Raw genomic sequence first — 17,451 nt, 5'->3', positions numbered from 1 at the left:
GTGGACTGCAATATTGTATTCTGAATTTACTAAGAGGTACATTGATGTTACAGACTTCCTACAGATTGTTTTTAATCCAAGTGTCAAGTGACATGGTTTTCAAGGTTTTGTTCATCATAGCAAACCTTAGGTTTCATATGATGAACTGTCAGCAACTAAAAGAGAGACCAAAAATAAAAACAAGCAAAAATAAATAAATAAAACCAAAATAACATGTGAACAGGGAAAGAAAAGGAAAACCAAAAAAATAATGAACTATTAAAACACAGACTTTGACAAAATTTCATAATTTCCTCACCTTTAATGGTTGTTTTGACATAGTTTGTTTTCTGCTTTGTGTACACGTATAACTTTGTCTAAATATGTTTTACAGATGTGAAAAAATGTGAATTAAAGTAAAAACAAAAAAAAAAAACTGGCCAATCGCTCAGATTTAAAGGGACATTTAGCAGAAATTAAAAGTACTAAACTACCAGTTCACAAACACATCAAAAAGAACATCCAGGACTCTCGCAACTCGATGTGCCATCTTGTTTTCTAATAAGCTGTTGAGGGCACTGAGCCCCTCTGAGGGCGGGAGGTTGTCAGGGCAGATTTCTGTGTATGCAAAGAATACAAATAAAAACAAACAAACAGCTTTTATGACATAATAGTGACACAGTATGTTGAGAAATGTGCTGAAACTCTCACCGTTGTTTGGGTCCATCATAATGGGTGATGACATCCGGAGACATTCTGCTTGTTTCTTTAACGTCTCCACAACGTCAGGAGAGACACTCGTTTTCCTGCCTGGAAATAAGAGCAAAAAAGGGGGGGAGGGGGAGGTAACTAAAAGTTTTTCTACAGATTTTCATGCTTCAAAAAACAATAGTAAGAAGAAAAAAGAGTTCTGGATTCACACATGGTATAGTGGGATGTGTGTTTCTTACTGAATAGAAGAAGGCTGGTAAAAGTATCTTTCCCAGAGATGACTTCTTCATAAGCAAGCAGACAGTCAGAGCAGCCAGTTGGCAGGTAGACCTCCTTTAGGTAAAAAGGCTCCTCTGTATGAAACAAACAAAAAAACAAACAGTTTTGTGAGATTGGAAATCACAAGAAACTACGTGATTGCAGGTTTCCTCTGCATGTAAAACCTCTGTGGCCATTCTTTACTCACTGATTAACATTGTGCTGTTTTCAAAGACCACATTATACGTCATGCTCGAGCAGTCACCATTTCTGTGAGGAAGAAAATAAAAGCATCAGAGCTTCAGAGATATCAAAATAAACATAGAAAATAAATATGTATAAATGACTTCAGCTATTGTGTTAAAATTGCTTAAGGGAGCATTTACATTCTCTGAGTCTGCAGGATATTGAGGACGTTACTGTTGGCAGTTGTAGTAACATTCAACCAGACGCTGGTCAGCAGGAAGGCCAGGGAACGGCTTCCCGGGAGGTCAGAGCTTCCCCCAACATACATCCATTTTCCCAATATCTGGAGCACACAGGCACAAGTTGAATTAAGTATGTTTAAAATACAAAACTCTATATTTTATTCAGAACAAAACATCAAAAAACATCAAAAAACTTGTTTAAATTGATTGGGTATAAAAAGAGCATCTTAGGTAGAGTTTGAGAGACACAAAGATAGAACTGTGGAACTATTTCAGAATAAAGGTCTGCCTGCAGTCCAGAGCTTTCACCAGTTGGAAACATTTTGATGTCTACAAACTGTTGTTAAATGAAAGGGGGATGCTGCAGAGTGGTAAACAGGAGCTCGTCCCAACTTTTTTGAGATGTGTTTCTGCCAGAAAATTTGAAATGAGCTAATATGTTTCTTTAAATAGGAAATTTATTCACTTTAAACATTTTATGTGTTTTCTGTGTTCTATTGTGAATAACATCCCAGCAGTCACATCACAAAAGGTGGGGTAAACCCTGGAAAGGTGACCAGTTTGTCGCAGGGCTAATATAGAGAGACAACCGTTTATACCCACATGTACACCTACAGCCAATTTACAATCAGCACTTAATGTAGCATGCATGTCTTTGGACTGTGGGAGGAAGCCGGAGTACTTCGAGAGCGCCCATGTAAACACGTTGAGAACATGCAAACTCCACACAGACCAACCAGCCAGGTGCTGGATGCAATCCCAGGACTTCACTACCCCTAAATTTCAATATGAAGTCTTTAATTGTATTGTATTGTAATCCTGACAATGGATTGTTTTTTTTCTAAATTTTCTCCCTCCAAGAGCCAATATCAGGACGAGTTTGCTCCAAAGCAACTTACCTCATCCGTGTTGACAGTTATTGGGTTTATCAGAGTGTCACAGCTGCTCACAGGAGCTGAGCGTCCCACCGAGAGCAGACTCAGCAACAGAACAACACACTTCATCTTTTAAATGTCTCCTTTCTGCTTTTCAAGATTTCCTCCTTCTTTTGTTACTGCCTCCCTGTTTGCCTCCAAGCTCTATTTTGACTTCACAGCCTCACAGATTTCTCTGGATGCAGGATTTATTCACTTGTGCTGTGAACCTTTGCAGCAAAGGCAAACAGCAGGGGATGATCGAAGGAAGACTTTGACCTCTTTGAGGAATATCGATCCAATCACATGCAACAGGGAGCATTGTGTGGGCTGTAATAAAGTGCATTTGATGTTTTCTTATTCACTGAGATAATCTTCCCCGATTAGTCACTGATACTCATGGATACATGAGATCACAAGTTTATCCTTTTATGTTAGTAAAATTAGGACTATTGCAAGTGTTACTCGGGTATCTGTAGTAATAATAATAATGGATTGGATTTATATAGCGCTTTTCAAGGCACCCAAAGCGCTTAACAATGCCACTATTCATTCACACACTGGTGGAGGCAAGCTACGATTGTAGCTACAGCTGCCCTGGGGCAGACTGACAGAAGCGAGGCTGCCATATCGCGCCATCGGCCCCTCTGGCCTCTATTTGCATTTAACTGACTCTAAAGTAACTGAAAACAGGGAAGTTTATTGTTGTCAGAACTCATAGGGTAGTCATCTCTAATTGGACCCATAACAAATGACAAATTAAAGAAAAAAAATGTGACTCCTTCATCCAAATACAGACTCTATAAAAGCACAAACCTTTAGCAGTTTGCAGCATTCAGGACAAAAACACCAAAGAGGAAAGACATCAGCAATGATCTTAGAGATGCAACTGTTGATGCACATCAATCTAGGAAGGGTTATTCATTTCCAACAATTTTAAGTATTCTACAAAAAACAAGATTATTCACAAAAAAGCAGTGGATATCCTGGCAAATTCAGTTAAGGGTCAGCGAAAATGCAAAAAACCCAAGAGCTACAGGCCTTAGCATACCAAATGTTAAAGTTCATATGGGTATAATTAGAAAATGGACAAACAAGTATGGCTTGTTTGAAATGGTTACCAGCAGAAAGCCTTTGTCTTAGGTTTGCAACAAACCAGAAGACTTCAGAGACAATGTGAGACAAGATCAAAGTAGAGAGGTTTGCAACCCAACACTTTAAAAGTAAATTCAGGAAAAAATGTCACATTTTGAAGAGTCGTTTTAAGATGCGGAAAATGCTTGGAAAGACAAAAAGAACACAATGTTTTCATTTCAATATTTTAACTCCTGGAAACAAGATGCTTCCAACTTAACTGACAAGCCCAGTCTTAAATTGATATACAATGAGGGGATTTTAATATTTGAAGGCTTTCTGGTGTAAAACTCTGTACATATATTATTCTACACCACATCTCAAGGGTTGGTGTCCTTGATCTAACACAGCTGATTTAAATGGCTAAATGACCTCCTCAACATGTCTTGAAGTTCCTCAGAGGCCTGGTAATAAACTAATCATTTGATTCAGGTGTGTTGACCCAGGACACCGGCCCTTGAGGCCTGGAATTAGCCCGTTCTACACGAACTCAATGATTGAAGTCAAAGAGGGTCCATTGTGATTTTTATTTTGTCTTGTACTTTTTCAATGGTTGATCCTCACATTAAAGTTTCCTTTTTTAAATAAAGTTTGTGTGCATAGGATACACATCAACTTCAAAATGCTCAGCTTAAGACATTTTTTTCCTCCTTATAGCTTCTTTATGAGCAGAGAAAAACCAACCCACCTGACCTCCGTCTTTTATGATGCAGTCCGTCAGAAGAAAGATGTCTAAAGGCCCAAGTCTGGATTCAGGTGATGGATGAACTGAGGGACTACTCCAAAGTTCATTGTTACATAAATAAGGATTATTTTTAGACTGAATCATGCAAAGTTTTTTTTTGGTTGTTTTTAAAAAAATTAAAAATTAAAAATTAAAAAAAAAAAAAAAAAAAAAAAAAAGTCCAGGAATAAAAATATAGAAAAGTGTGTATCAAGTCCTCTTTAATTAATCTGAAAAGACCCATACATATTTTCTACTTCATAAATTTGTGAACTAAAGATGCATAATGGCGAGACTATAAAATTAAAAATGATAAACATTATTAGGCTCTGGAGAAATGAAAACAGTAGACAAGTATTTATTCCAAGAAAGTCACAAAAAGACATCTTATCAAAAAGTGTTTAATTGAACTTAACTGACAGCTTTCTAAGGAAGTCTTCATTGGGGACAAGAACAAATGGACAACATACAAACAACAGAAGAAGAGCAAATTCTGCTGATCATAGCGACTATACAGTGAAATCTTTGAGCCTAATTTACAGCAGTGCTCTGAAAGAAGGGGCAGAGAGAAAAATGAGGTGGTTAAAGACCCAAATGATGTTTTGCCTGATCAGATGGAAAAGATGGGTTAGGAGAATGACCATTCCTCCTTCACCTCCTTCTCCTTTGCTCCATTTATTCTGAAGTGATGGTGAGGGTGAACGACAGCAGGGTGGAGGAGAATGGAGACTGATGGAGAGGAGAGTGACAGGTCCATCTGTCACTCAGCCACTTTCTGGTTTTCTTGGTCTCTCGTTCATTTTCTCCCTTTCTGGTCAGCATGGAGACAAATGAAGGGATGAAAGATGGGAAGTGGTCATCGCTACTCCATGGCTTCCTGATTCTCTTGGTCTGCGCTGATCTCCTCGCTGGCCTCTTTGCCCTCCTTGCTCCTCTTGCTCTTCTTGTGTTTGTGCCGTCGGTGGCTGTCTCCCTCCTCGCTGTCGTGCCTCCTCCTGCTACTGCTGCTAATGAAAGGTGAAGAGGACAGGAGAGAAAAAAAATGATCGGAAGAGAAGTAAAGGGCAGGTGTAAGGAGATGGGAAGGACGAGGAGGTGAAAAAGAGACACGGACAAAAAAAAAAAAAAAAAAAGGTCGAGATCAATACAGATGAAAGGTGAGAAGAAGAGAAATAGAGACGAGAGGGCAAAGACAAAGGAGAATGAAGAGAGGAACCGTGGGTTAGACAGGGCGGAGAGGTGGAAAGAAAATAAAGTATTAAAAACCTTCATATTTTCAGGGTTTGTCAGTTGAGCAATTTTGTTCCTCTGAAATTTTGATCCTCATATCACACATATGACATTTTTAATGACGTCAGCAAATTGTCTGAAAATTCTTGGGGGGTTGTTGTTAATGAGATGTCTACGACTGCTGATGTTAGCTCTGTGACTTCACAGTTTACAGCTGACTTTTTAATTGTTTAAAAACACTGAATCTCAACGTTTTAGAAGGACAGATCTCGATAAAACTAACACTTCGTGAGCTGCTACTTCTTTTAGTTTAAACTCTACTTTCATATGGAACAACTGAAAATTCATAAAAGCTGTCTGTGTGTTGTCTACGCAATAACAGCCAATATTTTAGGGCTTCTGGTTTAGTTGGTGTGTATCAGGACTAATACTTCCTGTTCCTCCCAGTGATCAGTGTTTAAGGATACAGATATTATTCATTAGTTCTTAAAAAAAAAAAAAAATTGCAATAGAGTTTATTTAATGCAATCCCTTTTTTGCCTGCTCATATATGATTGGCCTGAACAGGAAACCACAGAACCTCCAGAATCAAAATTCGTTGTCTGCAGAAATGCATGAATATTTATATAAAGTATCCATTTATAGTATTTACAGGAGTTAAACTAAGCCCAATAAATAAAACAGAGAGCAACTTTCATCAGCGTTAACTATGTGACAGGCTTTCACTTTTAAAAGACCAGAAAACTAACCAATAAATAAAATGTTCCAGTTTGGCAAATAAACTAGTTACACAACAGGGGTGAAAGAAAAACTGTGTTCATTTACCTGCGTGAGGATTTGTGGCGCCCCTCTTCTTTCTCTCTGTGCCGCCTCTCTCTGTGTCGTTCCTCTTTCTCCCGGCTTGCACGGTCACGGTGGCGTTCTGCGTAACCACGCTCTTGATAATCACGGTACCGATACCGCTCCTCGTCGCTGTAGAAGACGAAAAGGAAAGAAGAATTTACTTCATTTACATATAAAACAACTCAGTCTCTGGTTAAAGCAGCGTCTTAACATCGATTGTTCACTTTTCTTTTATTACTCTTAATTTCTCTCCTAGGTGTTGTTTATTAGTAAAAGCTTCCCTGTCTGTGCTCGGCTGGTAACATTTGTGATGAGTTTGACAACCGCGTGACGACTATATGTATGATCACTGATACACCAATACCCACGAACAGCTGAAAACAAACTGCTCAAATTATTTGTTTATCCCTTTCTGTGGCTTTACAGATGCCATTCAAATCCCCCAGCAGCCCATTCACTACTCTGTTTTTGTCCCGCTGGTGTACCTGGTGTAGCTCATAGCTGAAGGGCTGTGCTCCCTCTCTCGTTCCCGCTCATGTGTCCTCTCTCTGGGTCTTTCTCTGTCCTTGTCTCTTTTGTCATCTCGGCGAGAATAATAATCCCAAGGTTTGGAGTTATCTATCATCGGAGGCCAAGGAGGAGGCACACCTCCAACCATGGGGGGAGGGTAAGCACCTGAAAACAAATAAGAGGGAAAGCTGGAGTTCATTTAAATAAAAATATGTAACGACAAATGGTGATGGTGCAAATGTATGCATCAACATGCATTTTCGTAGCGTTTGCCACATCTGTCACTGACAGTACCAGATTACATTGGTCTGTACCTTGAGGAAACGGATACGGAGGAACAGAGCGTCCATCATAACCTCCTGGATGGCTGCTTCGAAAACACACAGAAAGGAAACATTACTTCAGTGTGTATGTGTGTGCGCGTGTTGTCCTTTTCACTGACGCAGCGATTACTGTTCAAACAAAGTCATATAGCATCAAATGGCATTGTTATGTTTCGTTATATAGTCATCATACCTTTTCTCAAGTTTTAGAACTGAATGAAAACACATTAAAAAACATGAGGCTGTGTTTCCTTACACAGTAACCCAAGTTTGCACAGCTTGAATAACTAAGTGTGTGTGTGTGTGTGTGTGTGTGTGTGTGTGTGTGTGTGTGTGTGTGTGTGTGGGGGGGGGGGGGTACTTTAAACTTTGCACCAAAAAGAAAAAGAAAAAAAAAAAAAGAAAAAAGGCCAAAGCAAACCTTTTATATAATACCTATACAGTGTCACTGAATTGCAGGTCAGTGCACCAGTGCACATGTTTGGGGTAGTAAAAAGAAGAAAACGGACTTAAAGTGTGTGCACAGGTGTAAAATGCAGCTGAAAACACTTGTGAATACATGTCTATATTTATGTTATGTCAAGTTGTTTTCAAGATATACATTATGATGTTGCACTAGCTTTAAAAACATCCATATTTAAAGTGCTAGAGTTGAACTGCAACTGTGTGTATGTGTGTACAGACGCATTACCTGTCCATAGTGGGGATGATAGAAGGAGGAGGCCCACTAGTTGGTGGAGGAAAACTAGGAGGAGGGACAGTAATGGGCAACCCTACAAAGAAGCAGAAGGAGTGAAGAGAGTAAACATGCTGAAAATATTGCATAACAATAATAATGATAATGACGATAAACAGTAAACTGAACTTACTGGGTGGGGGGATGAGTGGAGGTGCAGTACTGACGTTTGGTGGCGGAGGGAGAAATGGCGGTGGGGGAATGTTTGGAGGAAGTGGTCCGGGAGGGAAGAATGTGGGAATCTTAGCAGGAGCAGGCTCAGCCTCTGATGTCGAGTGCTCAGAGATTACCTGCACAACAACAGAGAGGTGAGGAGGAACACAGAGAGAGCAAACATCACACAGTTTTAATGTCTGTCGACATACTAAAAACAGCTGACTGATGCTATCAGAAGTTGAGTTTGCCATACTCTGTAACCACAAAGCCTTCTAAAATCCTGAGGCGTAACCCAGTGTGCACCTCACTAGAAACATGTCAGGTGGACAAAGTGCCGAACTACTGTCAGTACTGTCGATTCCTCCCCTTTGCATTTCCAGTTACTTTTTCCCTGCTGTTTTTGAGTTCATCAGTGAGAAAATAACAATCACTGCTCAGTATAAGGAATACGATTCATAGAAGGACTCACAAATGTCAGCAAATTCCTGGAGGGAGATTGCTGAAACCATCCTAATGGATGTGAGGGAACATACAAAGAAGAAAAAATGTCTGCCTCTAAAAATGAAAAACAAAACAAAAACCCACAACAAAGAGTGGGAATCCATGAAGGAAAAAAAGTCCAAGCATTTTATTTGTTTCTATCGGCTGGGTGTACATATAAAACACTGGGGCGCGACCACAAGATAATTAACACACCAGCACGAGCATAAATGCCAACAACAATGCTGGCCACTTATGTAGGTTACATCATAAGCTACAAAAAGACTCCCCACAGAAATTTAAATCAGGCCTTATGTTCACTGTGAAAGACACATAAACAAACTATAACTGGAGGTTTTTCTTGTGAGTTTCTGTTTTTGCTTGTACCTGAATATTGTTGCCCTCTAGATTATGTCGGCGACGACCCTCAACTCTGCTGATAGTTGCCAACTGTCCACCAATCACATCGATTGTGCCGCTCGATTTCCTAAAAAAATAAATAAAATTTTTTTTTAAAAAAGGACAATTTTTTAAAAATGTACATTAAGGTACCGAGCAGGATCCAAAGAAAATGGGCTCCAGCTACTTTCAAATGTACTACAGTCAAAAATAATGAGCAAATAAACTACAAGCCAAATTCACCAAAAAGTGTCAGTTTCTGTCTGGTAATTTAGTAAACCAGGGGTACGTATGGTTATGTACGCTGTTTTACCAGCATACATAACGACAGTACTCATTAACTATGGCAAAAACAACAACACTGAGATAAAGGCTACTTACCATGAATACTCACACTTTCTTCTTAAATTTAGAGATAAACATTATTAATTTAATTTTTACGTTAAATTATAAGTAAATTTGAATTTGCCAAGAAGTGATGTAGGACTTTTAGAGCATTACAACAACAAAATTTGGCACAATTATTGTTTTATTTCAATTATCTTGTTTTGATAAATCAGCAGAAGCCATCACTCTAACTGAAATTAAAATTCAATTAGCTGCAGAGCCACCATGACACCATCATATCTGCAACAATCAGCCAAAGTTTAGATCTAAACCAATTTGTAACTTTCTTTTTACGCTTGGTTAAATCAGCCTTTTGGGTCTCAGATAAAAACTATAACACCATTAAAGAACACACTTAAGAAAATAGCGGTTTAAAAAGAGAAGACATCTTTAAATGGATTTTCCACCTATTTGTGTTGAAAGTATTTGTCATTTTTATTAGCTTTAACCTCCTAAGACCCGAACTCTTTCATGCATGCATTTTCAATTTCTCTTTGCTATTTGGGCTGATTGGGACTCGATGAATGTAAAACAAAGAATTACCTGATTTTTGTTTATGAGAAAAAATGAGATCCACAAATGAGGACACTTGTTTTAAATTTTGATAGAACAGTGGCAAGATAATGTCCCCGTAAGTGGATATCAGGCCCTTGTAGAGCACAATTTAGTATTTTTGTCTAGACAACCCAAAATGTGATGTCCACATACACCAGGTCCTAGGAGGTTTAACTTTAAAATATAAAATTAAACTAGTTTCTGATACTGTTACAATACAACTAAAATAAATATCATTATTAATGAAACTAATAACTTTTTTAATATGATATGGGAACCTCACATAGTTAACTGGCCTGCTGTTAGTATTTCTTCTCTTTTGCTTAAGCTGTAAAGCTACAAAGACACATGCAGGTCAACTACACAAACAGAAAGAAACAAGAATGAAAATCAAGCTGTCTTTGAGGCTTCAAAAGCACCCAGAGAAGCCCATTCCTTAAACATCTATGCATTTCCCATCAGGCCCCCTTAACCTCGGAGGACAAGGCCACGCCCACTTACGTATAATAAGACATGTCCTGAGGAGGCGGGCCAGTCCACTGAGGGGGAGAGATCCTACCATTTTGAGACAAAGGACAGGGTAATGAGAGTAACACACATAATAAAAACCATGGGAAGGCGCCTCATTTTAACCACAGGCACACTGGTGATTATTCTGGAAGTGGCCCAGTGTGTTTGTGTCTCCTTATGACCCAAGATGGTGCCTGCGAATGTTGGATTTAAAAACTGTTAACACAATAAACTGATGAAATTTTAACCTTCTTGTACCAAAACCATCAACAATTTACTCCTCGTCCTTCCGTTAAAGATGGCCAGTTAACTGTATGTGGTTGTTTTAAGCATCTTCATCCAACCCTCCCTAGCCCATAACTGGATTATGTATTTCACTGTGCGCTTAACCTCTACTGAAAAACTGTAAGTGTGTTTCTCTACCAAATATTAAACCTGTGAATGTAGAGGCAGGAGTCTTACCTGGTGACCTGACTGACAGCAGACTTATACAAGCTGACAGGAGATGTGAAGTCTGGCTTTGAGGTGTGAACTGGCAAACTGGGTATGTCTTTTTCATTACCAGTTCTGCCCTGCTGAACCTGGAAAAGAGCCACACAAAAACATTCATGCATCTTCTGAAGGAGAACAAGGGTGCTGATTTTAAAGTAGATACGGTCAAGCAATGGTCATGCAGCAGTACACAAAATTCTAAATTTGTCATCGTGGTTTTGAAGTCACTGTGTAGCTGCATGTTTTTGGAAACACATTGGCTATATTTCTTACAATAAAATTCAGATGCTGGTAGATTTCCAGGAAAATACCTAGATACAAAAATAACATGACATAAATGTCTTTGTTCTTTCCCCTGTAGGTCAACTGACATCAAAGCATGTCACTGACTCTGGTTGCTACCACATTGCTAATCGCTTCCTGTGTGAACGCCCTGTAGAACCTGCCTCCTAAAAATGCAAGCCTTTACTCATTTATCTACATTACCACATGCTCTGCGTTGGTGGTTAACTGAAGACAAAAGCTAAAACATGTAGTGAGGTCAGACAGCTTTCCCCTTTAAGTTACGTAGCCCTGTGACCTGTATGGAACAGCTATGAAACATTTAGCCGTTAGATCTGCTAACGTTTAGGCATTTACACGTTGTATAAAGTGAAATAAAATGCTCAAAAAGAAACTGAGGGTTGGTGGAAGCAGGAGCTGAAGTACAAAAACAAACAAAGACAGAGCCAGCAGTGGTGCAGTGATATCTTACAGTGATCTTGCTTGTCACTGAGCCAACTGTAGAGACCTCCAGGCCCATACGCAGCCTCTTCTGTTTTTCACAGTAAGCCTTCCATGTGTCTTCATTGAAGCCATAGTTGAAGTAGTCTGACAGATCGGCTCCTACATAGAAAAAAAACAAAAACATGCACATTTTATGAAATTCTGTAAAAAAAATCAGATGTGCTCTGATTTTCTTTTTCTTTTCTTTTTTTTTTTTTTTTACTGAGGAGCAAATATGGATTTACAGATTTGGCTAAGACTGGATCCACGATGTCAACCTTGCAATTTTCAAAAAGGAAGGAATAGCAACCAGTTTAAAAAATTAATACCATATTTCTGTTGACTAACAATTATGGACTATGGAATGGAATTAGAGACACATGGTCATATTTGTGTACTAAACAGCAAACATAATGCAACTTGCACACTGTGGTGTCTAAAATATTAAGAAAATCTCTACTACAGACTTGATGCAAAAGATAAAAGGAGCAGTGACTTCTGCTTGTCACAGATTGTCACATTAAGCAGATACAAAATGTAGACAATGGTCTGCAGAGCTGTGCATAGGACTAATGCACAACCACGCTAGTCATTTTAGGCTCTGATTAGAGGGTGTTAATGACCACAAAGCAAGAGTGCCTCCACCATGTAGCGTTTTGTTAAGGCTGGCAATACTTGGAAGACCAACCATGAGTCGTACAGCTACAGAAAGTGGAAAGATGATGGCTCCATAGACAAACACCACAGCAGGCTACTGTTTACAATCTTTTCATAGATTCACCTACGGAAATCTTGCAAGTTTTAATTCTTCTACCTAGATCTCGTAGATTCAATGTTTTCTTTCGGTCAGTTTAGCTGGAGCTGTTCTACTATAGAATATTTTTTTGGGAAGGGGGAACACTAGAGTAAAAAAAAAAAAAAAATTGTGTGTTTGATTTCTAACACAATAAAAAGCATTTAAAAAGAGAGAGATCGGTAGTAAAAATGAAAGCTGTAAGACATTTATTTTTTCTCCATATGATATAAAATGCTTATTTACTCACTTTTGGAGGCAGCCTCTGGCTTTTAAATATTTTGTCTATAAAAGCAAAGACACAGACACAAGCACACACGCACCTGGTTTCCTCCATGGTTTCTCTTCAAAAGACTCCATGTCCACCTCTAGCACTGGAACACCGTTAATGTTTCCAGGTGCATCGAGATCCACTCCCTTCAGCTTTGCGGAAACTGAAAATAAACAATACAACAAGTTACAAGAAGACATTACAGTAATGAAACAGGCAAACTGTCTTTATTGTATGTTTTTATTCAGGAAAAAAGAGATTAAGCCAGTAGAGAACGACACCTTGTCCATAAGGTCTAGAGCCTGTTGATTTGATGTTGAGGTTGACAGGTGGGGCTCCATAAGTTCTGGGAGGAAAACAACAGTATTAAGACACTGAATGAAACATCCCAACATAAACTTCAAATTACAATTACCATATTCACATTACCCTTTCAGTTTTTCAGCAAATTGATTTATTTAGCTGTTGATAGCTCACTTGAACTTATGTGTTCACTGAAGCATCCTGTTTTATAAGTGGATCAAAAGTCCATTAACTCCGTCATGTCAAAGCATTAAGAAGCTTGTAGTACAAACAGCTAGTGTTGACTCACTCATTAGGATTCCATATCAAGTCATTATGACATTTGAGATTCTTCCTGGCAGATCCTCTCAGGAGGAGCTTACAGATCTCTTCACAAATGTTCAATTGGGATCTCAGTTTATTTCAGAGACTCAAGGACAGTCAGAATTTTCCTGAAGCGACTCCACGTTCGTAGTTTCCTTACACTTACTGTGGCACTGATAGTCTAATCTAAAGTTGCTGCATTGTGAGGTTTGCTTCGAGGTTCTTTTTGAAATATTTATTTGTTAAATTCTAAATAGTTTTCCTGCTCCTGGGAAGCACCCCACAGAGCACGATGCTGACACCACCACGCTACATCACAAGGAAGGTACAAGCAAGGTGATGAGCCATCTCCGAATCAGAAACCTCACCCAGCAGCTTTTATATAAACCAGCCACAAACTGTAAAAATATGTACAACAACACAATTTGCCTCAAACGTACGTGTACTGTGGCGCTCCGGTTTTTATGTCTCCAATCGTGACACGGACATCATCGTCGTCATCATCGCTGTCGCTGTCGCTCTCCACATCCTCGCCTGCAGCCTCACCTGTGGCCTGAAAATCCAGAAGTAAAAACAACACAAGAAACATTCATTGAGTTGGAAATAAGTTTGTAATAAAAACAAACAAAAATTATTGAAACTGTGCATGTAAGCTACACACCTCAGAGGCAACTCCATTTCCTGTAGCGTGCACAGCAGCATCATCTGTTGAAGCATCAGCAGGGGCACTGAAAAAAAACATTAGACACAACAGACCAAATATAAAATTTATTCTCAGTCCAAAGTTTCTGGGTCCAAAATCTCAAAGTTTTTCACCTGGGTGGAGATCTGGTGACTGTGAAGGCCACAACATCTGATTTACATCATTTTCATACTCTTTAAACTATTCAGTCATCAGAGCACTGACATCCTAACAGAGGACATTCTAATAAGGGAGAAAATTTTAATCAAAGGATAACTTATTATCACTATACTATACACTATATTTACTTGCAGTGACCCTTATCTTAAAGAAAACAAGTATTAGAAAAACAAAACATGCCACCAAAATGTCACTTCAAACATAAAGCTGCCACAGCATGACCTCACTGTCGAGTTCAAGGTGTTACATTTTGTCCTATTATCTATCTGCATGTAAAAAAAAAAAAAAAAAAAAAAAAGGAGAAAATTATGTTTCAAAAGACTATTAGTTTGTTTTTAAGTCTCCCTTAGTAGCTTTTAATTAAACTAGATATGTACACATACTCATGTGATCTGCTGCCTTTTTTGTTTTGTTTTGTTTTAATATGTTTAACCACTTTTGTTATTCAAATTTAAGCACATAATGTAACTGTAAGATGTCTGTATGTTAGGTGGAGCCCAAGTGATGATATATCAGTAAGCCAAAATTATTTTTGGCCTGTCACAGATATGTTCGATAAATCTGTCTAAGGCTGGGTATAATTTAATAATGGCGTCATTATAAAGCATTCACTATGAGCCAGAGGTACCTTTACTAAACAAGATTAGATTAAATTACACTAATTTTATTCTTTGTGCTGCTGCTGTAACAGAGTTTCCCCCTGTAGGATCAATGAATCTATGACAGCAGCAATAGTGCCATCAGCATCTGCAGCACATGTAGCAGAGTATAAATGAAGAGATGATGTGTAGCTTTAACGACTGACAAACAACATCCTCATAATTTTCCCTTTTCAATAATATTCTAACATACTAGATGTAAAGCAATCTAATCAGCCAATCACATAGCAGTAAATGCATCTAGCATGTGATTTTAGTTTGGGAGCATGACATGGCTGATTTCAGAAATCCACTGGGATTTTCTCATACAACCATTTCTAGGGTTTACAGAGAATGAACTTGGGAAAATAAAGAAAGAAAAACTATCCAGTTCTCTCAATGCCAAAGGTCAAAGGTAAATGGTCGGGTTGATTCAAGCTGAGGACGGCAGCAGTAGATCATATAACCAAATAACCAACCAAAGAATTGGTTTCTGCTGCAACATTCAGATGGTAGGCACAAATATCATGACAGCATTGACAAATCCTGCCTTGTAGCTGCTGCTTAGCGTTGTTAGTGATGTAATGGAGTGGGAGATATTTTTAGTTTGGCTCCCATAACACCAACTGAGCATTATTTATACACCATATCCTACCTGAGAACCTCAGGTAGGATACAGCCTACCTATATCTCATCAGATTCTCATGGATGTACAGTGATTCATCAGTAGCAACTGTGTGATTTCATGAAGTCAACATGGACCAAAATCTCAGATGAATTCATCCATCACTTTGCTGAATCTACGGCCACAAAGAATTAAAGCAGTTCTGACAGCAAAAGGCGGTCCAACCCAGTTACTTGCAAGGTGCAGCTAATAAAGTGACCTCTGCGTGTGTATTATTAGTGCCGTTTGTCCCTCCCCAGGGATACAGCATCAGCTGAAATCCACCTCAATAAATCTAAAAATTATTAAAAATGTAAATACTCCTAGAGTTCGTGAGAAGTGATAGCTGTACTGAACTATATTACCTTTGCTAGTTACTTTGCCAACGCTCGTTGACCCTGAAATGTCTTACACACAGAGGGTTTTTGTTTTAAATCCAGGCTAAGACTGAAATATAGTTACCTGACAGCAGCGTTCAGCTTGGCTTCCTCATCCTCGTCTTTGCTCTCCGACTCATCTGGAACAGAAATTAAAAGCAACTGAGTTCATTTATCGTTATCTAATATATATTTAACTAAAGTTTTGTTTTAAAACTAACAAGGTGAGCTGCAGAAAATACATACGCCACTTCATAGTCCAGTTAAACGTTATAACGTTATAACAAGCCAGAGTAACACTCAAATGATTTGACTCGAGCGGTGCAGCCACAACAGGCCGACCAAAAACCCGCTGCTAGCTTAGCTTCCAGGCTAACGCTCGTGATTAACGGGATAGCGCACAGTGGTATATGTTGGTTAGCAGTTAATTAGGAACATAGCGAGAGAGATCGTGTTCCACGTCTCTGTCGGTTCGAAGGAACCGTTTCTGCGGACGTCAGGTGGTTGTTTTTACCTCCATACAGCCATTCCTCCTCCTCGTCTCCGGCGCTGGCATCAGTGGTGGCTGTTTTGTCCGCTTCCTCCGCAGACATGTTCAACTTACACGGAGATCTAAACCAGCAGCGGCTTCAACAGCTACAAGCGTCAATAAGCTCACAGGTGCAAAAATAACAGTACAACTTCTCCCTTTATCGGGGAAACGTGGTTATGTACATAAATTATGTCTTCATAGGTTCATTTCCAACCTTTGCGAGTCGGAGTGAACCCGGAAGCGATTGGTGGCACCCCGCTAATGTCAAGAGTGATAGGAGAAAACACAGCGCCCCCAGCGGGCAGAATAAAGGCTCCTTTTTTTTTTATGTCGCTTTTTTTTTAAACACGTGAACAGTGAAAGAAAATCTAAAATTCAGTAACAGGAATGATGGCGGTTTAACTTTCAGGAGAATTAAATAAAACGTTATTTTGTGCTGTGACAATTAGTTCGATTATTTTTCAAAGTAACCACCAAATGCATGACAAAAGTGCTTCTTCAATCTCTTTTCCAGCTCTGCTTTTCTTTTAGGAGAAAGTGAAACTTTGCTATGATAAACTTTATTACTCAGTACAACCTGAAGGGCATTTTAAAGCTCTTCTGCAGATGTTGGCTGCCTTTTATCTGTTCTCCGAGGTTTGGGTTCTGGGGAGGCCAGTCCATGACTGATGATGATCCTTCTGTGTTTTTGATATCCAGGTATACTGTTACTGCGTTGGCACTGTACTTGGGATCATCGTTATTATGAGAAATGAAGCCGATGCCAGTCAGGACAGACAGAAGCCTCCATCATGTTTTATAGTAGGCCCCTAGAGACTCACTGCTGTACGCTCTCTCCTGACCTCCTCTGTACATAGTGAGAATTCCAATCAAAATTTTCAATTTGGATTCATCACTCCAAAAGATCTGTTGCCACTAATTTTCAGTCCAGTTTCTCATGTAATCTGGCATACCCACCAGCCTTTTGTCCCTATTTCTCTTCCCTTCCTTCACTAAGAAAGGCTTCTGCTATCCGCCATTCCACTGAGAACATTTCTGAAGAGGCCAGATGCAACTCTCAGCTCCTGGGTCTGTTCTTTGTGAGATTTTCTTCTAGTTCTTAAGGACATGGCGTTCAGATACTGTTCATCTGCTGTAGAGAGTTTTTTAGGCCTGCCAACTTATTCCACTTATT

The 17,451-nt window shown here is 39.1% G+C and overlaps 2 protein-coding genes across 8 annotated transcripts; both read right to left on the bottom strand.

Annotated features, from left to right (window-relative positions):
• Positions 1 to 263: 263 nt before the first annotated feature.
• LOC120733571 lies at positions 264 to 2,534 on the bottom strand. Of its 2 annotated transcripts, none has more exons than XM_040031869.1 (7): positions 2,276 to 2,534; positions 1,335 to 1,477; positions 1,157 to 1,218; positions 930 to 1,043; positions 691 to 789; positions 415 to 597; positions 264 to 384 (listed from the first exon to the last, which is right to left on the bottom strand). In XM_040031869.1, exons 1-6 carry the CDS (start codon positions 2,378 to 2,380, stop codon positions 470 to 472), a joined length of 651 nt encoding a protein of 216 aa, XP_039887803.1. In that variant the 5' UTR covers positions 2,381 to 2,534; the 3' UTR covers positions 264 to 384; positions 415 to 469. The 2 variants fall into 2 exon arrangements, with proteins under 2 accessions (XP_039887803.1, XP_039887804.1); XM_040031870.1 differs by having other exon boundaries at positions 341 to 381; positions 412 to 597.
• A 1,997-nt stretch (positions 2,535 to 4,531) lies between these two features.
• LOC120733570 (pre-mRNA 3'-end-processing factor FIP1-like) lies at positions 4,532 to 16,542 on the bottom strand. 6 transcript variants are annotated; one of them, XM_040031862.1, is made up of 16 exons: positions 16,260 to 16,541; positions 15,831 to 15,885; positions 13,866 to 13,932; positions 13,645 to 13,757; positions 12,880 to 12,944; positions 12,651 to 12,761; positions 11,524 to 11,654; positions 10,740 to 10,858; positions 10,269 to 10,322; positions 8,814 to 8,913; positions 7,924 to 8,080; positions 7,746 to 7,827; positions 7,046 to 7,101; positions 6,707 to 6,896; positions 6,204 to 6,350; positions 4,532 to 5,155 (listed from the first exon to the last, which is right to left on the bottom strand). In XM_040031862.1, exons 1-16 carry the CDS (start codon positions 16,336 to 16,338, stop codon positions 5,011 to 5,013), a joined length of 1,671 nt encoding a protein of 556 aa, XP_039887796.1. In that variant the 5' UTR covers positions 16,339 to 16,541; the 3' UTR covers positions 4,532 to 5,010. The 6 variants fall into 6 exon arrangements, with proteins under 6 accessions (XP_039887796.1, XP_039887798.1, XP_039887797.1 ...); XM_040031864.1 differs by having other exon boundaries at positions 4,532 to 5,152; XM_040031863.1 differs by having other exon boundaries at positions 7,046 to 7,098.
• Positions 16,543 to 17,451: the final 909 nt, after the last annotated feature.

The sequence above is a fragment of the Simochromis diagramma genome, unplaced genomic scaffold, assembly GCF_900408965.1.
Source record: "Simochromis diagramma unplaced genomic scaffold, fSimDia1.1 OVJJ01000593.1, whole genome shotgun sequence".
Classification (NCBI taxonomy): Eukaryota; Metazoa; Chordata; class Actinopteri; order Cichliformes; family Cichlidae; genus Simochromis; species Simochromis diagramma.
The sequence above is the reverse complement of the archived record's forward strand: the minus strand, read 5'-3'. Positions and strand labels throughout refer to the sequence as shown.